Consider the following 25,087-nt stretch of genomic DNA (forward strand, 5'->3'; position numbering starts at 1 on the left):
TCTGTGGGGCAACGTGGTGTTTCTCAATTTCAACTTGTGACAGAAAACAGTGGACAGCATACTGAACATGTCTTTACCATACTCATGACAATTTTGCTTTGTATGAAGTTTTTGGCCACATGGCAATTCAAAAGCAATTTCTCCAATCCAGTGTTGTATGACCTTCCTGTGGTGGATGGGCTTACCCAACTAACAGTGTCACAACTGTTGAATGTCAAACTTGTCCAGTCATGCACACTGAACAGTACAGATGGGGTCATGTGCAACTCAAACCATTACAGTTCATCTGTCATTTGTAACCGACCCTATTTATGGTTTACGGGTGCTGCATCATATAATGTTGTGGAAGTTGCACAATATTTCAACAAGACAGCTGCTCATCATCTTTAGATCTTTAGGTGCTTACTGACATGTAGCTGCAGTGACTTGACAATATACAGGGTGGAGAAACATTGTGTCACGAAATTTTAATCTTGCATAGCTGATGCCAGTAGGGACCAAAATTACTAATGTTGTGTAGGTTGACAGCACACCTTTTTTAAACTGTGGAAACTTGGCACCACGCACTCATATTGGCCATGGGATTGCTCTATTGCCATTAGTCAGTTGACGGACAGTAATATGGTTGCTGGTTCACACAAACAAACATCCCTCACCCTGTTACTGCCCCAACTTGATACACACACATGTCGAATAGGTCTTATTGTTTGTCTCCACCTCACATTAGAGGCATTCACATGTAAGCTTTGCTTCGGAACACACACACATCACCTGTGATTTAGTCATACAGTAAGCATGGCGGCACAGTATTTGTTTGAAGAATGAGACATGGTTTTTGTTTATGAACTAGCTGACAGCAATGTGCATGACGCTCGGTGGTTGTATGAGGAACGCTACCCAGTAAGACACGTCCCACTCCCGCAAATGTTTACAGCAGTTCACTGGCAACTTGGCAAAACGGGCTCGTTAGCAGGATATCATGGTGATGCTGGAAGACCTCAAACATGACAGGGTGCTGCATTTGAAGAGATTGTTCTCAAGCGCTTCGAGGAAGCACATACAACAAGTGCTCAAGTGGTTGGACACGACATGGAGGTCACTCATCAGTTAGTCTCGGAGGTTTTGAGGGATGATGGCCAGCATCCATTTAGTTTCCACCCTAGTTTCCACCCTGTCCAAGACCTAAATCCTGTGGTGGACTACGGTGAGTGTTCATTGGAGGTGAGGGTATCATCTGGAGTACCCCAGGGAAGTGTGGTAGGTCCGCTGTTGTTTTCTATCTACATAAATGACCTTTTGGATAGGGTGAATAGCAATGTGCGGCTGTGGTGTACGGGAAAGTGTCGTCGTTGAGTGACTGTAGGAGGATACAAGATGACTTGGACAGGATTTGTGATTGGTGTGAAGAATGGGAGCTAACTCTAAATATAGATAAATTTAAATTACTGCAGATGAATAGGAAAAAGAATCCTGTAATGTTTGAATACTCCATTAGTAGTGTAGCGCTTGACACAGTCACGTCGATTAAATATTTGGCGTAACATTGCAGAGCGATATGAAGTGGGACAAGCATGTAATGGCAGTTGTGGGGAAGGTGGATAGTTGTCTTCAGTTCATTGGTAGAATTTTGGGAAGATGTGGTTCATCTGTAAAGGAGACCGCTTATAAAACACTAATACGACCTATTCTTGAGCACTGCTCGAGCGTTTGGGATCCCTATCAGGTCTGATTGAGGGAGGACATAGAAGCAATTCAGAGGTGGGCTGCTAGATTTGTTACTGGTAGGTTTGATCATCACGCAAATGTTACAGAAATGCTTCAGGAACTCGGGTGGGATTCTCTAGAGGAAAGGAGCCGTTCTTTTCATGAATCACTACTGAGGAAATTTAGAGAACCAGCATTTGAGGCTGACTGCAGTACAATTTTACTGCCACCAACTTATATTTCGTGGAAAGACCACAAAGATAAGATAAGAGAGATGAGGACTCGTGCAGAAGCATATAGGCAGTCATTTTCCCCTCATTCTGTTTGGGAGTGGAATAGGGAGAGAGGATGCTAGTTGTGGTGTGAGCCACGCACCATATGGTGGATTGCATAGTATGTATGTAGATGTAGAACACAGGCTAGGGTTTTGCCAGTGGTTTCTGCGACATGCTGCAAGAGATCCTAACTTCCCCGCCATTGTGCTGTTTACCCGACGAGTGCACCTTCCATCGGGATGGCCTTTCCAACATTCTAAATGTTCATTACTGGGCAAGCGGAAATCCTGACATCACGTACATCCATGGACACCAGGAACGATTTTCACTCAATATTTGGGCATAGTGGGTGACCATCTGATAGGGCCAGTGTGTCTACCTCCTTGAGTTACTGGGGCAAATTACCTTCACTTTTTGCAAGAAACTCTACCCAGCCTGCTGGAAGATGTTCTCCTGCACATTTGGCTACGCGTGTGGTTGCAGCATTATGGGGTGCCCACACATAACAGTCATGCTGTGAGCAGATATCTAAATGAACTCTTCGAGGGCCAGGTAATTGGCAGAGGTGCTTGTAGGACATGGCCCCCACGATCGCCAGACCTCACGCCACCAGACCTTTTCCTGTGGGGATTCTTCAAGCTTCTAGTTCACCCACCCGGATGTGAACTACCTAGAAACAAAGAGGAATTAATGGATCGCATTCAACATGCTGCCTATCACATCAGGGCAATGCCAGGAATCTTTGAAAGAGTTTGGCGCAACACCATTCAATGTTACAAAGCTTATGTCATGCCGCGTGTTTGAGCACCTGTTTTAAGTAAACAATGCTTAGATACAATTTGTAAAAGACTTTCTGTATGTGAACTAACAGCTGTTGACGGGTTTGTTCCCAGTACGTCTTACCACTAAACAACAATGGATGTGTCGGGACCCCGGCAGATTCGCCCCCAGGCCCCCTTAGTGGAAGGATGGTGTGCTACCACCAGCATGCGGGCTGACTTGGATACATTGTGATCTCTGTCAGATCGCGATCATGCGTCATCCAGAGCATCCAGCAACACGGCAATCCTGTGGCCAATTGGAGTGCATGATGCCATGTTTCCATAGTTTAAAAATTGTGCATTGTTGACCTACACAACATCAGTAATTTTGGTTCCTATTGGCATTAGCTATCCAGGGTTAAAATTTCGTGACAAGCAGTGGGGTAACATCATCATAGATGAATCACAGAGCACAGTGATGTCCAGTGCCTCCTGCTGCAGAAACAGGCCATGATCTTCGCATTCGCAACACAGGAAAAGTGCGGCCACAAACAGCAGCCCAGCCCTTGCCCAGGCAGAGTGGTGGTGCCCAGTTTAAGTGTACAGACTTTCTCTGTCTGTGTTGACTTGGATTCATTTGCCTGTGGCTGATAATGCCTTAGTACCACCATTTCTGATTCCCAGGCCTTGCTGAGTAAAAATCTCATATGGCTTCGTCGACATTATCCGACGCTATGCCTGTGAACCAACAAAGCAGTTAATACATTGGGAAAGTCTCAAACAGCATAACTCCATTTATGTTAAGAGCTTACAGTGCCATCCATTGGCCCGCCGCCCTGACCAGTGTCTTCCCTGTACTCAGAGGGTGTGTCTGATGCCCCACACACACTGCCACTGTGTATTCTGCTGTTGCTGATAGTGGACGGGTGACCAATTCAGTTTCAAACAGACAAGGGAGAGACAGTCTAATTAATTAACTTAGAAACATACAGGCTCTTGGTCTGACCTGCATTGCAATGGCCACTGTACCAAGTTGTGTCTTATAGTAGATGGTGTTTTCCTTTGAAGGGACAACCCTCCATCTCTGCATGTTATGTTAAGATGCCTTTCCTGTTTCTGGTTTCCAGATAGTTGACAAAATATATTTAGTGTCTCAATCAGCCCCTTTCAATATCTGTACTCCTTACCACAGTCATATACCCAGCTCTTTGAGAATACTTTCGATTGGGCAGAAAATTCCGGGTGCACATCTGACTTAATTAAGCTGCTCTGATTCCTAAATTCTTTCACCCCTGCCCCATCCCTTTCACCACACATGAGAAGGTCAATGCCAAGTTGCAGCATTGTCATGACTTGATATTGTTTCTCCTATTATGTTGAGTCAGTGGACCACCCATTTGGTGATGATTCAGAAACCACATGGCTCTGTGTGTCTTTGCAGTGATTTTAAACAGATAGCCAAAGTGCACTGTATCACGGATTCATATCCAACTCTGCAGCTGAAGAAGTTGATGAAGTTGTCAGGGAGCCAGTATTTTTCATGCACCAACTTGTGCATTGTTTGCAGCTTCTCAAAATTTCTTTGTGCTCAATACCCCCTTTGAGCTTTACCAGTTTGATCACTTGCATTTTGGAATATCATCTGTGCTGAGACTTTATCAATGATATCTGAAGCAACTGATTCAGGCCAAAATGCTGCTGCATAAATTAACTCGTTGACATCTAGGTAATGGGCTCTACACAAGAGGAGCATTTAAGAAATTTGCAGACAGTTATCCAATGCATTTTGAAAGTCGCCTGTGTCACAAGCTTGTAAAAATACAGATTTGTCTCCCTGAAGGTGCATTTTTTGGGACACCTGCTGCTGCCTAAGAATCCAGAGGAGCTCCGGTACACAAGTAAGATCTCTTTTTATGCTGAGTTCATTTCCCGGGCCACACACATCTGCCATCCTCTTAAGTGGTTTCACCAAAAGGGCATGAAGTTAACGTGGTCCATGAACTGTTAATAGTCTTTTCAGCCTCTCAAGCACTGTTTTTGCTCTGCTGCCTGTGTGGCTTTCTTTACCCCTGGCCACCAATACCTCCCATCATGGTATTGCCATGGTTTGTCCTTTCAGAACCCTGATGGCAAGGAGCAGCCCATAGAAGATGCTTTCTGCAGTGCAACATAAGTATTCACAGGTGGATAAGGTCACTGGATATCATTTACACCATTAAAATGTTCTTGTATGGAGTGAAGTTCTTATGCATCACCGATTACAAACCTCTTGTTTCCTCATTTGGCCCTCACTCTAAGATACTGTATAGGACTGCCCACCCCTTACAAAGTGGACCTTCTTTGTCAGAAATTATAGTTATTGCATTCGTTACTGGACCACCGTCCAACATGCTAATGCATATGCACTTTGGCAGTTTCTGACCAGTTCCAATCCAGAGTTCAATAAATGAGAGGCTCTAGTTTTCGCTTTGAAAGATATGTTGCAACAGGCATTGCTTGATTCTTTACAGGTGCAGTTAGCAGAGTGTTTGCATGGGTGCCGGCTGTGTGGTCTTTTAGATTTATTACACCCTGAATCACAAGCCCCATTTTCCACATGGCACTGCCATTTCTGTCATTTGGGCCCAGTCTTTCAGCTGGCACCAGGGAGGGCTGCCAGGTGTAGTGGTGGGCCACATAGATCAGCATTTATTTGTGGTGGATGTCACTGAGAAGCAACTAACTTATCATTGCAATCAATTGTGTCCACGAACTGTGTGGGCCCCACCCACCATCTCTAAGCTGGCCAGATGATGAGGTCGTTGTCTATTTTGGCCCATTGGAATCCTCCCAATTGTGGTGGCATGGATGCACTCTGCTGCCTTCTTCCGTCCTATCTTTGACTGTGGACTGGGGCATGGGTGAGGATCACTCCTGCGACTGCTGATGTGGAGCTCATGGAATTTGACTCAACCGCATCAACTCCTCCCACTTGTCAGTGGTTGAGTCCCCATCCCTGCTGATACAAGCAGATCAACTGTCATCCCAGCTTTCACAAACTTCCAACCCTCTTGCAGAGCTAACTGATGGGCATTGCCTGCGTTGGTAGTCGATCCACTGCTGAGGAAAGTCTGGCCCTCACCGGTTTTGCAATGGTAATCACAGCAGAAGTCAGCCCATTTTCGGCCCTATGTGGCCCTTTCAGGAGGGAGGGATTTAGTATCCAATGGGTGCAGATGATCTGGTGTGGTTATGAAAGCAAAACAGACAGAATGTGAAGTGTATCAGCAGAGCCACTGACTCAGGTTTTTATCTACCAGCTGTCATAGGTCAGACCCAGCAGTTCTTTTGCTGATTTCAACTATCACGCACCAGTCCCTCACCTCATGCTGTGCTATGTTTTCTGTGTGCTATTAACAGTTGTTCGCATTGATGAAGTTTGTGTTTATCTCTGTGCTTCATCTCTATGTGGTGCTCAGACTCTCTGCTACTCTGTAGATTGACTCAGACACTGTGTTTTGTTCCCTCTTCTGGGGTACAGCTCCTGGCTTCTTGCTGAGTTGCCATTGGCCTGTATTGTTTTACATCTATGATGACAGTGATGGTTTGTAGTGTTGCCACGCCTTGTACCGACACTAAAAAGGGAATAGAAGCTTTTGAAATGTGGTTCTCCAGAAAAATGCTGAAGATTGGATGGGTATATTGAGTAACTAATGAGGACATACTGAATCAAACTGGGGAGAAAAGATATTTATGACACAACTTGACTAAAAGAAGGTATTTGTTAATATGACACCTCATCCTGAGGCATCAATAAATCATCAATTTGGCAATGCTGCGAGGGGAGACATGAATACAGTTAAGTAGGTTCTAATAGATGCAGGTTGCAATAGTTATTCAGAGATGAAGAGGTTTGCAAAAGATAGACGCATAGAACTGCATCAAACCAGTTTTCAGACTAAAAATCACAATAACTTTTGTGAACAACATAGGAATTCAGATAATACTAATAAGTATATGAAGTTGGATACCATCTGAAATTGAAATCAATGGAAACATTACAAGAAATTGAATTTTCATGATAAAAATGACAAACTTAAATTTACTTAAGTTACTACTAAGTCTACTTCTAAGATAAATTTCATAAGAGAGGACAAAAGCTTGTTTGTAGCTTGATCCATTAAATTATGCATGATTCATCATCAAAAAAAGCTGAAAACAGAGAGAACCATACACATATAAGTTCCGCAACTATAGTAAGATGAGCTTTCAAATCAAGTTGGTGTATGATCTTTGGCAAACAAATAAATACTTCATTTCATTCCTTATAATTTGATAAATTTCAAATGACACACAAGTCATATATTTTCTTGGGCAGTGCTTGTGTAAAGATCAAGTGTAATTGTGTTTGTGTTATTAATCAACAGATTCAAACCCTGGACCTAATTGTTCAACATTCTAAATTTATTTAGTTGTACCATTTGATGTCTTCGTCTCTTGGTGATGTGCATTAGGTTGCTATTTCAATTAATTTACCTGCTGTTTTCAAAGTTAATTTATATTAATAATCATGATTTTTCTGTAAATTATCAAATAACATTATTACATGATTGAGTTTTTGTAGGCAAGTGAAAATTTTTCCCTGTTTATTCACACATTAATAATCACAAAAGGAATATCTACAAGGTCGTTGTAGCTAGGCTCAATACCATTTCTTCCAAATCCACCAGAAGCAAATGCAAAATAATTTTATTTAAAAGCAGACAAAGTGTCACAAGAATCCTTCCTAAGAGACAATCTCCATTCCTTCCGAACTAGCTATGCAAATGTAGACGAGATGTGGCTCAAATTCAAAGATATAGTAGCAACAGCAATTGAGAGATTCATACCTCATAAATTGGTAAGAGATGGAAATGATCCCCCATGGTACACAAAACAGGTCCGAACGCTGTTGTAGAGACAACAGAAAAAGCATGCAAAGTTCAGAAGAACGCGAAATCCCGAAGATTGGCTAAAATTTACAGACGCGTGAAATTTGAGAAAATTGTGAGTTGGGTTTCATATAGAGGATGGTTTTGGAATTAATATTAGTTACATGGAGGATATCTCACTGTTTAAGATGCTTCATTACAGTATTCAGCACTATATCTGTCTGGGATGCACTGTTAAGCAACACAGGCATATATTGTGGGCCGCTGCCTCTCTAGACCACCGGTGGCACCATAGCGGGAGATGCATGGAAACAGTGCGGCAATAGCATAAGCACACCAAGTTATTGCCAACTGCATCTCCTCCAGCCACCATGATAAAATTTGATGCCAGCTTTGCTGTGAGAGTTGCCGCAATCAGCATTTCCATCACAGGCACCAATTTTTCTTCTGCAGATCATGATGTGCCCACTGCTCATCATTTCAGTATTCTTCCTCTAGGCAGCTATAAAGGATGCCTCCTGGTCACTCTGCACCAGGCTGCATCGGGAGTCACTCTGGGACAAGCGCCAACTGCACCCTGTTGTCCTGCAATCGGAGCTCCCTTTGACTCTGCACAGCCATACTCTTCGAGTACTCCTGGTTAAGTTAGCTGCGACTGTGGCCTACCTGATGGAGCTTATCTTTCCACATTACCAGCAACAGCCACACCACCTCCAAACAACTATGAGCTCCCACCTCACCAGGACTTCTCTCCTGGACCACTCTCAAGCTTTACCCTCTTCCATCGATACAGCCACACCATCGCACTTGTATGAACTCTCCCAGTGCAATCAGTGGATTGGAACGAAATAGCTTGGTGTCACATCTGAATAACTGTATTGTTGTCTTCCATTTCTGAGTGTAAATAAAGTTCATTTGTTCTTGCTATCTGAGTACATTAATTGGTGTGGCTCTGTTGACCATTATTCAAAACTCAGAATATGTTCCAAACTTTGTTATCTTCATACCATTGAATAAATACAGATTATGAGAATATTACAAAATCATAATGTATAATTGCTGTAAAAATGTAATGGACAAAAAAGAAAAAGAGGAATGCAAATAAAAAATACTGTCTGCTGCAAAAATTCATTATCTTGTTACAAGCGAAGATAAAGATTTGGTTGGCTGACTGGAGTTGCCCTTGTACCACACCAGTTGTACTCCTTTCAAAATTCACTGCTACAGAAAATATCATTGGTTAATCATGTTGTGAACATGTTGACTTACAGGGTGACCACTGAGCTCTCCACTCCAAATTTAAGTATGCAACGCCAAGCGACCTATGTTGTTTTGCCACGTGTGCACATGTTACTGTACTATGGATCATCCTGTGGCTCATGGGTTATTGCTTTTGGAGATGGTTATGACTGACACACATTTAATGACTGTTATATTCACTGCATAGCATAACTTTGCTCTGAGCTGATTAATGGCCTTCAGTCATTATGTTTTCACAATGTGCTAACTCTGTTCCTATCATACATTGTTTTAATTCACAGATATAAAACACAGTAACTCTCAAATGTACTACCTGAGCAGCAGATGAACTGTTTACTTGGTCAAACTATGATATAAATTCCTAATTGACACATAAACAAGTCATACATATTAAATCAGTAAATGTACTATTGCCATGCAGAAAGTAAAGTTCCTTCGCTAAAAACAGAAAAATATACATATGGACACATGTTAGAACAGATACAGCAGTGTTAAAACACTACAGCCTCACTAATAAGTATTGTTTAAATTTTAAGCAGCATACTGTAATTGTAGTGGTACCACCTGACATCACTACAAAAACTGGACTGTTGACATAACATTATTGCCAACCGCTGTGGTACTAAGTTTCCATATGTCCATCCTTCTGATTGAAGGTTTGCAGAGTTAAATGGGACACCTTGCAACTGTCCTTCCAAGGTTATTTACTTTGTAGCTACCAGTTTCCGTGATTCAATACATCATCTTAAAAAAGGCGTTAAATTTATCAAAACACATATACACAGAGGAGTTTACACATGAAGTGAAACTGATATTTAAAACCAGACCTTGAGACGAAGGTTTTGCAAATAACATTGTAGAGGAAAGTCCCAGAGTAAGAAACCAGTTATTGATCCAAAACAGAGTATTTGTAGGTTTCCAGTGTCTAGGAGTCAAAGATTAAAATGTAGTCACAAAATGTTTTAAGCATTACAATCTGGTACATACTGTGAAGGGCTGAGGAGCTCCTTAGATTATTTGTGGAACATGTGGTGAAGAAGGAGATAAAAGAAACAGAATGCCCAGGATCAAAGCATAAAATAGGATGCATCCCCTGTAAGAAATGAGGCAAGAACTGCACCAAAGGCAGTACAACTTAGTGTCTATCTTACAAACTCTTGGAGAACAGACAAACTGAGACTGACTGACTATGGTTTCTAATTGTATTATGAATTCCAGACACCACATGTAGTATGTTCTAAATCCAGAATTGGACATTTTTACACCTTGGGTGTAAAAATTGCAGCAGGACACATTAAACAGTAAAAATGAAATAACATCATTAATACAAATGCAGGCTACCCAAGGTGCATATCTTGATAATACAGATTATCTGGACCAAATGTGTAATGTAGGTAAAGTTGAGCCAATAGCTGCACGTATGTTATAACTTGAACTCTTCAATCGACTACATTTTTGACTGTACTAATTTTAAGGATGGAACAAATGGTACATGAATTGATTGAGAGACTCAAAACATTACACCTACACAGGCAGTTCACACTCAAAATACAGAGTGTCAAAATGCAAAATGCATCTCACAACAACTTCTATGAAATGCAACAGAACCTAAAGCAATCAATTATACCGCAGACAAATCCTGAACATGCAGATAGATATGACACAACAAAATGTAAACAATACATAAAAACTGTTAAGTTTATATCAGGAGGCTACCACAACCCAGGGGAAATCCCTTCTGCCATTAATGAGAGGCCATCACCTCCACCCATAGTAATGCCCATCAAACAGAGCAATACCAACAGCGTAGAATGTAAAGAAAGTAAAAATGATGTACTGAGTGATTGTGTGGGGATACCACCATTAATCCCAAATTATGTGGCATGTGAAGAAGGAGGGAAACCACCACAAATTCCCAAAGATGCGGAAGCGATGAAATAAGGATAAAACCATCAATGCCCACAGACGTAGTTTGTGATGAAGTCGGCGTGCAACCACCTATTACTAAAGATGTGTCGTTTAATGAAGTGAGAACAACCACAATAACCCCTGTTGATATGGCATGTGATTTAAGTAATGATGACTGCATCAACTGCTAATAATGAAAACATAAATCAGAAGAAAGCGGGTAAAGCCCATGTGTGACAAAACATAAAGCCATAAGAATAAAGTGGGGGAACAAAGTTAACCCTCGAAATAATGAATGTAAAAACGAAACACAGGCAGAGGTACATAAACAAGCAGTGAACAACATAAGTGGGAATTAAGTAATTAAATTAAGTGTGAAGTGAAAAATGCACAGGATGAACAAGTACGTAATCATAATCAAGAACCAGCAAACTACAGTGCAACTGAATTGAACTTAAAGCTCAGCAGGCTCAAGCAACAGGACATCCTGGAAACTGCACAAAGATTAGTTACACAATTAACACATGAGAAGGGTTACTCGATTTGCTTCCCTATGTCTGAGCAGGTGGATAGGATAATCACTGAGATGGAAAACTTGCCCACTGATGAGGATGAGCATGCTGGTCTCCTGAGACATGTCTGTGGATGGCGTTCAGAAGATCACCACATTAACGAAAAGTACAAAGACCTTGTCAGGGCTCATTGGAGGGTGTACTTTGAACGAGAGCAGATGGGTGTGAAGTGTTACGAGTATACAAGGCAGCCATGAAGATCTTGCAGTTCAGTGCTATGAGGAGTAGAACTGTAAGTGCAGAACTCCCAGGCTGACCGAAGAGTTTAACATTGATGTCATGAGCATTCAACAACCATACTGCAGAAATGGGAAATTAATATGTTTGTGCCACCCCCAAGAACAAATCATACAACAGGAGATAGACACACTATAGTTGCTATAGTGATAATGGACACCACATGCCAGACTATAAAAATCACACAGTTGTGCGCTAGACATATTGTAACAGTACAGATCAACAAGAGTACAGAAATGCGGATACTGGTGTCTTTGTATGCCCAGTACTCACATACAAGTCAACCATACACAGATATGATTCAACAGACAGCACTTTATGCAATATGGAAGAAGATGTCCATTGCAGCTGATATCAATGCCAGATCCACCTTGTAGCAGTGTAATCGGACTGATGACCGAGGTCAGATAATCAATGACATCCTAAGTGTGATCAGCCTGTACATTATCAACAAAGAAGGACGACTACCTACCACCTACATATATAGGACATGCTGATGGAAGAAGCAATATAGGCATAACTATTGTTAACCACATAGGTTCAATATGGAAACAGATTGGTGCATGTATCTGAATGTAAAGATACATGATCATAGTACAGTTATCATTGACACAAAGACCTGCACACCATACACCATCATCAAACAAATATTTACTACGCAGAGAAAATTGAGAGGGGATTCAGAATTGTGTAAGAGATAAATTGATGGAAAATATAGATGGAAAGTGTAGACCTAAGGGCATAAAGACTTCCACATATATTACAAAGAGCCCAATTAAAATACATTCTGACATCCACTTACCAGTGTAAGACAGATCCTCCCTGGAGCTCAAGCTATCTAGACTAAGACAGGATATGAGACACAAGAGAAGGCTCTACCAGACAGCATTTACCACTTGGGACAGACAGATTTGACTACAAGAATACAGGTACTCAAAAGCTACATTCAAAACCATACTAATCACAGCTAGATCAGAAAACCGGGAACACTACATCACAACACATCTACAATACAAAGGGAATACCTTACAAGCTCATGACAGAGAAAATTAAGTCCCCCTCTTGTGCTGGATACACAAGGGCAGTATGACAGAACATAACACAGGATTGGAGACAAACAGCATAATATCTGCTGGACAAACTTCTGCCCAATGATGATTGATGATCAGATACACAAGCACTAACACATTTTAGGGAGACAATGTACAGATATGCCTCCAGCCCGTTTGCATGAGAAGAGGTCGCACTAGCAATTGCTGGCTTGAAAAATGAGAAAGTGCCAGGATCAGACCACATCAACTTGGAAACATTGCACCAGGTCTCACCACAGATAACACCATATTTAACAACTCTAATAAATGATACTCTGAGGCTGGGGCGAGTGGCCCTAGTCTGGAAAACAGCAAACACAGTAATTATTCACAGATAGGGATCCATCAGAACAAAAATCATACTGACCAATTTGCTTTGTTAAACTCAGTGGCTAAGGTCCATTAGAGGCTTCTGTGTAACCGTCTCCAAGGTCAGAGGGAACTCCATGGCTTTAGTCAGCAACAGTTTGGCTTTACAAGAGGAAAATCTACTGACAATGCGATTAATCAGGCAGTTCTTATTGCATTGCTGACACCTTTGATAATCTTTGGTGGCTAGCATTTATTGCACGATATCAAGACCTACAGGTACCCCGATCCCTGAACAATAGTCTTTGAGACTATTGTAGGAAAAGACTGGCTGAGTGGCAAGAGGGCACTGCAAGGTTGTAAAAACAGCTACCAAAAGACACAAGGCTCGATCTGCAGATTCGTCTTCTAGGATATCACAATTGAACTGCTCTTGAATATAATCAAGGGAGATGAATGTTCAGACAGGATCGTTGCATATGCTGACAACCTGTTAGTTGTGATACCAGCCGACGCATGAGCAATGTTGGAAAACAAGGCCAATGGTATGCTACACACAATTCAACAATGGTGCAACCAAAACAAATTATTCATAGCAGCTCAAAAAGCAGCATACACAATGCTTAAAGGGTCACTACAAGGAAACCCAGCAATTAAAGTAAACAACACAAACACAAACATGAAATAGTAACTAGATATCTTGGGGTACACATTGACAAACAACATAACTTCACTGAACACATATGACTAATCACAAAGCTGAAAGTGTACTTCACAAACTGGTGACAATAAATTTGACATGATACAGACTACCACTCATACACATGTGTATTTACCACTGTGCACTTTTTGAGTTGCTATTGGGCTTTGCAGATAGTATATGGGCACAAAGACTTGCTCTCAACACGAACAGAATCACTGTTGGGTGGGGGCAGAGGAATGTGCTACTTAGACTATGTGTGGCGTTCGGCACCACATCAGTCAATTCACTCTATGTGGTGCTTGGAATGTACTCGATTGATATAACTTACAACTATCGGATATTGGGCTGCAACATATTGGCTGAAGTTTCGTAGACCTGAGAGAGTGTGGCAGATCACTGGGCAGAATGCAGAAGATAGGTGCCAACTAAAAATTTTTGTGTGGACACTTGGCAAAAAGTCTTGGATTAGAGAGCTAAGGGCCGTCAAGTCTATTCATTTTCCCCCAATGTCATGGAATGATACGGCTGCGCCATGTCAACCCTGACCGAGGCACAATTCATTTTGTGGCTAGAACTGGCCCTTATCCCAAGCACTTGCAGCACATGTCACTTTCAGAAAGCAGTCATTACACATGTGGGGAAATTGGTTCCCCAGAACACTTCCTTTTGAAATGCATTAAATACAGACACTTACCTAATAAAAAAGGACACATAAAGAAAATGACACTATATTATGCACTGAGGAACCCAGATACGTAGACACAGCTGAGCGCAATCAGCAACAACATCTCAAAAGCAGAACATGACATACACAAACAGACTCATCAGTACAGAAGGCACAGGAGATAAAGACAGGTTGAAATAGATAGCTTGAATAGGTTCAGCACTGATGATGAACAACACTTACATAGCATACACACATAAAATATACAAAACGTAAAACATACACAACTACTCACATGAACATTAATCGAAGATCGCAATTTACATCTTATTATGAATGCATCTAATCAAAAGTAGAAGTAATTAGAATAGTCTGTAGAGAGCTATCATTCTAAAATCCACTTTAAACCTGTACACAATGTTGTTAAGTAGTTACATAAATAAACACATTGTAAATGTACTAATATGAAATAAAACAAGCAAGCAAAATCAAACAGTATAGATACACAATAGAAACAGATCATAATTCTTATGCAATTATACAAAACGTATGGGCCCACTACTCAAAAAAGCCTAGTTTTATTCTACAAAAATGTTTTTACTTCATTAATAATAGGTTAGTGGTAACTTGTTATTTCTCCTACAACTATGTAGTAACAGTATATAGCTTAATTAGATTATTTGTTGTGTAACCTAACAAACATCAACTCACTCAGCACTCTAACAAGCAATACCAACATGGGTTAGATCCACATGGACTGAAAAAAATCAAGTTTTCTCGAAGAGGGATGTTCATGTGGACAGCATTAAAATGGGTAGCACCACATGTGGATGCTGGACTTGAAGTTCAATACCAAGTCCACTTCCCCAGCTTGTCTTGGTGAAGGAATATCTGTAACTACTATTTCCTGTCTTCTTTTATTCTCTTCTTAAATTATACCATAAATTTATAATATCCTACTTTCAAATTACTGTGTTTTTCTTTAAAAAATAAGTGTAATTGCTGTAAGTAAATAACAAATAACACCAAAGTGCAGACAATAGAACTCCACGCAGCTCCCCTCCACATGATTCTGCATGGGCAACAGTGCACATGGCCTCAACTGCACAGCACAATTTTGCTGCATGGTGGTGGCCATGGATACTGGCTAAGAGGTCTGTGTGAAGCAATACGGCCTGCATAAACTAATAAGATGGCAGGCCCTAGAAGTCATAATGCAGCTTGAAAAAAAAAAATGCAATGCAACACCATCTTCAGGCATTAACTGATGTTGAGTGCACTAACTCCAATCGTATACATGATCCCATCAGTGGCCAACATCTATGAACTGGTTTCTGTGGACTGTAACAATGATGATGTGTCTCCAACCATCAATTAGATGGTGGAGACGCATCACTGTTACAGTCTACAGAAACCAGTTCAGAGATGTTGGCCATTGATGGGATCATGAGTACAATTAGAGTTAGCTCCCTCAGCATCAATTAAGGCCTAAAGATGGTGTACTGAATCACCAAAACTGGTAGCTATATAATAAACAACATCGTAAGGATGGCTGCACATGTCCCACTTTATTACAGCTGTAGCACTATTACCTAGAGGGCACTTGTCATCAGGAGTGCCTCCGACAAGCCCACACCATAATCCAGCATAAAAGCCAGACCAGGATCAGTGTGAGTCAGTTTTGATGTGATCTGTGGAGAGCACTGCTGGTGTGTAGCAGCTTGACTTATGTGCTACTATGATGAACTCTGCCAAAGACGGAATTTTGATATGGTGTTGATTGGGCTTTGTTTCTGAATACAAACTTCAGTTAGCTGTCACTGCTTGCCAAGAGTGTCCTGTATATATATCTCTTGTAAATAAACCAGGGAAAGTCTCCACTGCCTTGTGTGTAACTTGCATTTTACAAAAGTAAAATGTTAATGCATGTCTGTCTCCTCATCCCCCCCCCCCACACACACACACACTTTCTCACTCTGTCTCTTCCTCTCTCATACATAGCTACACAATTTTTTCTTTTTTCAGGATGCGAACTATTCACATAATATGTACAATTGTCTTCTTACCTAAAGGCTTCTTTGTGCCTCCACAGTATTTCTTTTGGAAGTAAGTCTGTCTCATCAAATGCTGACCGAAGCAAGTGTTTCTCTATCCCTTTCTGTGGACACCTCATGGCAGGTGGAAGACCCATGAAGTAATGTGTGAACTGCTGGTCCAGGAATGGTACACGCGCTTCCAAACTGCAAGAACAAAGGTTTGTATATTTTTTAAACAAACAGCAGTAACACCTAAACATGATAATATATAAAAAGCTAACAAAGACACACCATTGGGTCATAGCTGACCACAAACATAGCAGTTGTTAACAGAGTTACAGCACTGGAAAATTAGTGTCGACAGTTTTGTGTCATAATAGGTCACTTTCAGATATAGTCAAATTAATGAAATGATTGTATTGCTATTGTGCTTATCATCATCAAGTACATAAAAGTACGGTAATCTGTACTATAATTCCATCATTACCAACTACAAACAAAAACTGGAAGACTAAATTAGAGTTTAAAACTAAAACTCCTGTGAATGATAAAAGAAGAAACGTATTTTAAAGTAGAAAAAGTGCAACAGGATGAATTGGAAATTAGTAATCAAATACCAGCAAAAGCCAAAATTTTAGAATCTGAAATGAGAAGAAGTAGAAAGGCTAGCCAACAAGCATGAAAAAGTGCTAAAGTCACTGGGAACAGAAGCATATACTACTTGATGAAAAACTAAGACAGGTCAAAATGAAAGACAGCTGCTGGTGTCCTGGTTTTTGTTGTGCTCATGTTGTCGGTGGTGGTGGTAACAGTGGTTTTTCATATGAGGATATTAGGCTTAGGCTCAAACTGGAATATTAAAAAATATACTTTATCCTAACTTGCCAGATTTTTGAGAGGTTTTATGAAGATTTTTACCTTAAATAAACACTAGGAATTATTTGGGCAAGGAAATTGAAATGAAGATAGTTTTACATAGACTTCATCTGACACATTTTATTGCAATAAGCTGGGGATTAGACTAGGTTACAAGTATGAACATGAATAAAAGATAAATATAATATGAAATCATTGATATTGCATTCCCAAATGTTCAGCACCGGACTACACATAATTTATTTTCAAATATGTGTACTAAGAATTGCCAGTTACTGGTAACTTAAAGACACAGAAAATTTAGACATAAAAGCACAACAGCTATGTTTACCACAACAAGAAAGAATATGAAGCTAAAAAGAAAAGGTTCTATTTAAGATGGAATAGAATGAAATAATGGAAAACTTCACATTTGAAAACTGCATGGTATTTTAGATATCTGGTGTTAATTTCAGAATCTCCATTTGCAAAAATAGGACATTTAGCACCTATGACAACAACATGTACACTGATGAGCCAAAACATTATGATCACTTACTTAATAGCTTGTTTGTCCCTCTTTGGAATGGAATAATTACTGGATCTGCATATCAGGGATCCGACAGTTTGTTGGTAGGTTTGTGGAGATATGTGGCATTTGACGTTTAAGCACAGGTCATGTAATTCATGTAAATAACAGGCAACTGATATGCACATGTGGTGATGGTGTCTGATAACAACCCAGATGGGTTCCATATGATGAATGGCGAATCTGGTCACTGAGACATCAATGTGAGTTCACTATAATGTTCCTCAAACCAATGCAGCATGGTTCTGGTTCAAAGACATGGACATTTATGCTGGTGAAAGATAACATCACAGTTAGGGAAGACACCAAGCATGAAGGGATAGAGGTGGTTCGTAGCTGCTAGCATTGCAGGTGGTTCGTAGCATGTCTTCAACTATTGTCACAGGTTCCACAGAAGCACAGGAGAATGTCTCCCACAGCATAATATTCTCCCACCAGCCTGCACCTGTAGTGCACTGCACATTTTGAGCTGCCATTTACCTCAGTGTACCAAAAATGTAATTAACTCAAAGAGCCAACACGTTTCCATTGATCGATGGTCGATTGCCAATGGTCCTGTGCTCACTGCAATCATAACTGATGAAGTCATTTGATCAATGTGTGAACACATAGGGGTGGTCTGCTGCAGAGCTCCATGTTCAAGAATGTACAATGAATGGTGTGTTCTGAAACACTTGTGCATGCACCAGAATTTGCGAACGTTCAGCGGAGATGCCACAGATCACCACCTATCCTATTTAACAGAACAGACAAGTCTCCGAACCCCACATTCTGTGAAGAGTCATGAACATCCAATATTTAGTGCTTAGTAGTAGTTTCACTGTCCTTCCACCTCTTTCTGTAGGTGCTCATGACAGTAGCATGTGAACATTCGATCACTTTTGCTGTTTTCAAGACACTCATTCTCAGGCTCTGCATAATAATAATCTACCCTTTCTCAAAGTTCCATATCTCAATGGATTTCCCCGTTTGTAGCCCGTATCTTCACTAGGCTGATCTTCCATCCATGTCTGCACCACTTAAACACTTTTACTGCTGTGTGATGTGAAGCAACACCACTAGGGTGGCATGCAGCATCGCAGCGGGCAGTGGTCACAGTGTATGTCTGGGTACCTCCATGTATAAATTCAGTTAAATCTTTCAGTAAGCAGTTAATGCTTGTTCCCAAAGTAAATGCATACCAATGTTTGGTAGATCACGACTCATCCTCAAGTGCAGGATGATACACTAGCTATCTTTTACAATAAAGTAATTCAGAAAGTGGTGGTATTTTCTAGTGGTCACATGTAAAGATTTTGGACAGCCAGAAAGTGAACTTTCTATAATGATTAAAAGGAACAAGCTTCCTATAAATATTAAGTCAAGAACAGTCTTCAACTAATCTCAGAGTAAGGACATGGTCTGCAGTCACAAAAGTAAATACAAGTGCTATGGAGAAAGGAAAAAATCATTGTAAGCAGGGTCAGGGTCATGTTTGACTGTGTACTGAATATCACTGAGGAATATCAAAGACACAAAAGGGTTGCACATTTTAATTAAGGGATTCCAGTTGTAACACAGCACTCACTGACACAAGTGTCTCTGCCACATCTTGTTCTTAACTACTTTGCTGCATCTGTCTGTACCTTCCTTTTAAACGTTTAAGCCACTACCTCTATAAATAACCACAACCACCACCCCTTGATTACATTACATGCAGTCAACACAGTTCCTTTGGACATGTATGCATAAACAGAATAACACAGGCACTGCAATATCTTATGTCTGTTCTGACTGGCCAACTGCTGCCTATAAGGCAGTACAAGGAGCGATCTATGATTGTGAGACACATGATCAGAGTGTCATCAAACCCTCCAGCCTTTATTGTCAGGAGATGAACCCTGATAATGTCGCTGCTTCTTTATTCATGTAGTTCCTCATCTGGACTCTCAAGGGGTGAGTGGACCCTGTATCAGACCTCCCTACCTCAGAAAAAATCTGAGGAGGTACCAGGAACCAAATGTGGGGTCCTTCTGTTTGAAATGCGGAGTCGCTAACCACTCAGCTACCATTACAGGCAATGACTAAACACAGCTGAAATATTAATGGATTCTTATGTTGCCTTATGTTTGTGTTTACTGTTTCCTTATCTGCTGATTTTCAAAATGTTGATGTTGCACAAACATCATATGTTTATTGCAACACACTTTTTAACAGCCATACCATAATTTGGATCTGCTTAACTAAAATACAAAAATTATATCAAATATACACTGCAAAACTTACCAAAATGCTGCTAAAGTACGATCCACACGAAGTCCATCATAAAGATAAATATCTTTCAACAGGCGCAAGCTCTCTTCAGCACCTGCCTCAGCATCTGGAGCATCCCTGAAGTATATATATCCTTCACACAACTCATCTGCACCCTCCCCACTGAATATTACAGTAGAATCAGTATGAGCCTTTATGTATCGTGCTATTAGGTACATACCTGTAATAAGATTAATGTCTATGTAAAAAAAAAAAAAAAAAATCTCTGTTCTCTCTATACTTTCTAGTACGGCAATCATCCATGTAATATCATACAGTAACATAAGAATGGAGCTTGCTTAGCATCACTAGACTTTGCTAATAAACAGCAAATAAAACCCTGCATAATCATGAAAAACAAAAAACCCACAAATGAAATATATTACAGACCCCTTCGGCTTGCTATGACGCATGTTTGAATGTCATACAAAGTATAGACTACTATAAATGGTTTGCTAAGTATTACGTGCACAAATATGATTGATGCATGAATAGAACTGTAAACCCACCAAGCTTGCATTGTGCCCACCAGTTGGCTTTAAGAGTGCAGTGCCTTGAGAAAATGGTGACAAGGAAGAAAAGAATTTGTGAGTTGGAATATGCAAGATGTTTATCTGTTATAGCAGTTCATTCAGATGTAATTATGGAAAATAACTGCCATACAAACAGAGTTTTGTGCATTGACAGACCCATCCCCCCACTCGACCACCCCTTGGAGCATCAATTTTCCTCGAACATCCACATCATTTGACTGGGTGTAGTGTCGAAGATGATGCGGCTCTGTTCCTTGCTCCCCCCCCCCCCCCCCCCCCCTTTCCCACAGGTTGCCTGATGTAATGCCTCATGTCTTTTTCCTTTGAGTGTGACTTACACAGACCATTTTATGTACCACCCCCCCCCCCCCCCCACCCCCCATGTATTAGTCCACCATGATATTATTGCAGCTGGGAGTGGGACAACTTCAGATGGTTCGTATGTTTACCTGTGTGCTTGAAGCTGATTAGATTGAGGATTGCTAATTCACAAACAGACAACTTGCCTATGAAACTATTCAGAATTCCACATTATATATGACAGCAGCAAAAACTGATGTGGTTTTTGTATACTGTATTGTCACCATGCATCTCTGATAACAGCCACAAGAGACCGAGTGCAATAATGCCGTGATAGGATAGTAACCAGAGGGAACCTCCTAGAACATTTGTACACAGCAAAATGAAAACTTGGTGAGTTAATTGTTTTATTCATACAACAATCACGTTTACACATGTAATACTTTAAAAAATATAGATCTCTGAAAAAGAATTAATCATTTATATCAGCCCTGTATTTACCAAGTACGATGGTTTAGTAAAGAACTGTCATTCAGAATATTACATAGATTGATAACTGCTAAGGAACATCTGACACTTGCTAAGAAAAAACAGCCAATTGCTAAAAAACAGCCAACTGCTACAAAACAGCCAACAATTGCTACAGAACACCCAACCAAAGATAGTAAAAGGAAATGTAGATGGCAGGATGTGTTAACTGCAGCAAAGCTTTTGCATGGACACTCTGTATGGATTCAACACGCCGTATGGTATGGCAAAATGTCTGCAAGACATCATCTGTGTGCTTATAATCATGATTGAGCAGTTGGAGGGCTCAAAACCACTCAAAGTATCACTACTTTGGCCGCAGTAATGGGTGTGTTCAAAAGTGTCATCTTGCAATTAAAGACGGCAACTGGAGGTTGAAATGCTATGCAAAAGCTTGTCAGTGGTCATAGATAGACTGCGACACAACAAAAGAATTGATATGTCACCCTAGTGGTGAAAAGAAACAGAAATCTCACTCCTAGTCAGATCACTGCAGAACTTGCAACTGCTACTGGCACATGTGCATCTGCATTTTGTACTTTAATCTTGTTCAGCCAGATGTCCAATCATCATTGTTTTTGTTCAGGAGTGAAGATGAGTGGCATATACTTTGCACATACTTTTCTCTTCTTCAAAACATTATTGAGAATATTTTGAACACTTGATTTAATTATGTTGCTTCTTTGCAATTTGCAACAGAACAATGTTGCCACACTACAGTTGCACGTCCACTGCTTAACACTAACTGTTCACAGCAGACTAGTTGAATGCACATCTGTTGTTTGCAGTGGTTAGTTCAAGGAGCCACCTTGTGCTGGTGTCCCTTACACCAAAAATAAAATCAGTCTTAGATCTTTTTGGATGGATAGTGTAACTGAAAACATTCATCAAATTGTAAAAGTAGTATCAAATTTCATAAAAGAAAAACAACTAGTAAATCATATGCAAAAGCTCTTGTATTTATATTAGCAAAAATACTTTATAATATAATTTATGCCAAGGAATTTAATGAAGACTGTTGACTCATTTGACATATTATCTTTTGAAAAATTATTTGTGTATGGTAAATTAACAACAAGATAAAAAGTTAACAAAGCTTGATACATACTAGCTGTTAAAAGACTATAAAAATGATGACAGTAGTGACTGCAAGGCTTATTATCTCCTTAGACTTGATTTTGAAACATTCTCAGTTCAAAGAAGCAATGAGATCATTAGAAATGAAGTACAAGTTCAGATTGTTTCAAAGACGGGGAAGGAAAATGGCAATGTCCTATCTAAGGAAGCCTCCTGTTAGTTGCCTGGAGCTACTTAATGAAATCATAGAAAACCTAAATCAGGATGGCCAGATGCAGATTTGAACCTTTGTCATCACAAATGCAAGTCCAGCATGCTAGCCACAGTACCATCTAACATGGTTCCTCAGTTCAACCATGGTTCATTCAGTCTTAGTTTAAGATCATTATTGTCACATTTTCATTTTGTTTTTAGTGTTCTGATGATTTTTTTGAGGACCATCAAAGATCGGTGTGATCAATGAGTCATTCCTCACACAGTCAAATGACAAATTGCATGATCTACATCTGAATGTTTCCAGTAAGAGATTACTCACACAGCTACTTCCCAGAAGCATTCAAAATGTAAACAGTGTTCTGTCTGTTCACTGTCTGTGATTTTCAATAATTTCACTATGCCATTTTTAGGGTACATGCTTTCAAAAGACAGAGCTGCTGATTAACTGTAGACGCAATTACAACAAACAGTGGTGAATAGCAGCTCTGACAGCACAAAGGGTAAGAATCACATGTAACACCTTTGAACTTTTCAATCAAAGCATAGGATGCTTGCTTGAAAAGAAATGTGAGTTTCTTGTGTCATTACAGGAAATTAAAAAATCTGATGGTATATCTATGAATGAAATGTGAGTTTCTTGTGTCATTACAGGAAATTAAAAAATCTGATGGTATATCTATGAATGAAACTTCCTGGCAGGTTAAAACTGTGTGCCGGACCAAGACTCGAACTCGGGACCTTTGCCTTTCGCGAGCAAGTTTTCTACTAACTGAGCTACCTAAGCACGACTCATGCCCCATCCTCACAGCTTTACTTCTGCCAGTACCTCGCCTCCTACCTTCCAAACTTTACAGATCTCCTGCGAACCCTGCAGAACTAGCACTCCTGAAAGAAAGGATATTGTGGAGACATGGCTTAGCCACAGCCTGGGGGATTTTTCCAGAATGAGATTTTCACTCTGCAGCAGAGTGTGCGCTGATATGAAACTGTGAGGACGGAGGCGAGGTACTGGCAGAAGTAAAGCTGTGCTGATGGGGCATGAGTGGTGCTTGGGTAGCTCAGTTAGTAGAGCACTTGCCCCCGAAAGGCAAAGGTCCCGAGTTCGAGTCTCGGTCCGGCACACAGTTTTAATCTACCAGGACGTTTCATATCAGCGCACACTCCACTGCAGAGTGAAAATCTCATTCTGGATGTCTATGGATGTTCTGTGCATAACAGAACTCATTTGAAAGTTGAAGAAATTGAATGAATGCACCTAGACAGTTACAAGTTATTATTTTACGTGAAAATGATGAAAGGGGGAGTGGCTATGCACAAATAAAGTTAAATAAAGTATTATATTATAGACGTAAAGACATACTGCCCTGAAGTGTTCTTTTTGTTTTCTTTTTGTTTTAGTATGGTGCTAAGTAAGACTTTGAAATATACAAGATAATGGGCCTGATAAATTACATGTCCACGGCAGAAAACATTTTAACTTCATTAAACAACTGCAAAGGATAATAGTATGACTTAGCCTCAGAAATAACTTGAAAGTGATTGTATGTGAAGATTTACATATTAATTTCCTCTGCGATAAATCTGTTATAGGGTAATTTGAGTTGCTGATGTCAGGCTTTGGTTTAATCCCTGCTGCAACATTCCCACCAAGAATAGTAGCATATAGTGCACAGTGATTGCTAATTTATTTCTATATTCAACGGTCTTTCAGGATGTAAATGTGAACCACACAGTAAATAGTACAGCTCACTATGATGGTCAAATGATAGTTGGTAAAGCACTCTGGTTGGACTAAAATAATAAATTCTGGCTCAGTCTCACTATTCAGGAAAAATGCGCAGGATTTTCAATGAGAAGAAATTTATCAAGGACAAACAGGAGATGAAAAATATAAGTCTTCCTTAAAAATATTCTTACAACATCATACACACAGTTTTACTTCACTATGAGTCAAGGAAAATTACAATGAAAATCTAGAAAAAAGTGACTAACATCTGGGATCAAAGTATCTTGTAGCAGTTAGAGAGAGTGTTATTTAATGCTCATGACTAGCTCTCATCAAGTGTGAAAAGGACTCTGTTCTACAAGCAGTACTTTAAAATTATTCACAGGGTCATGAAAAATGCAATAACTAACTATATATTATGAACAAAAAATACATAATCTCAATAACACAGTAATGGCAATTTATAGCATTATGCCTTGTGGATGTAAGAAAATATATATCTGGCACTGAAACACACTCACAAGATCTCTTGAGCGACTAT

The 25,087-nt window shown here is 40.1% G+C and overlaps 1 protein-coding gene across 4 annotated transcripts in view; it reads right to left on the reverse strand.

Annotated features, from left to right (window-relative positions):
• Nucleotides 1-25,087, reverse strand: part of LOC126272717 (asparagine synthetase [glutamine-hydrolyzing]-like) — a 230,219-nt gene that overhangs the window by 21,559 nt on the left and 183,573 nt on the right. For all 4 annotated transcript variants that reach the window (XM_049975754.1, XM_049975753.1, XM_049975752.1 and 1 more), the window contains exons 8-9: nt 20,140-20,347; nt 16,461-16,634 (exon numbers count right to left, since the gene is read on the reverse strand). In XM_049975754.1, the coding sequence (XP_049831711.1) occupies nt 16,461-16,634; nt 20,140-20,347 (382 nt within the window). The remainder of the gene's footprint in view (nt 1-16,460; nt 16,635-20,139; nt 20,348-25,087) is intronic.

Source organism: Schistocerca gregaria, chromosome 5 (assembly GCF_023897955.1).
Source record: "Schistocerca gregaria isolate iqSchGreg1 chromosome 5, iqSchGreg1.2, whole genome shotgun sequence".
NCBI classification, from domain to species: domain Eukaryota; kingdom Metazoa; phylum Arthropoda; class Insecta; order Orthoptera; family Acrididae; genus Schistocerca; species Schistocerca gregaria.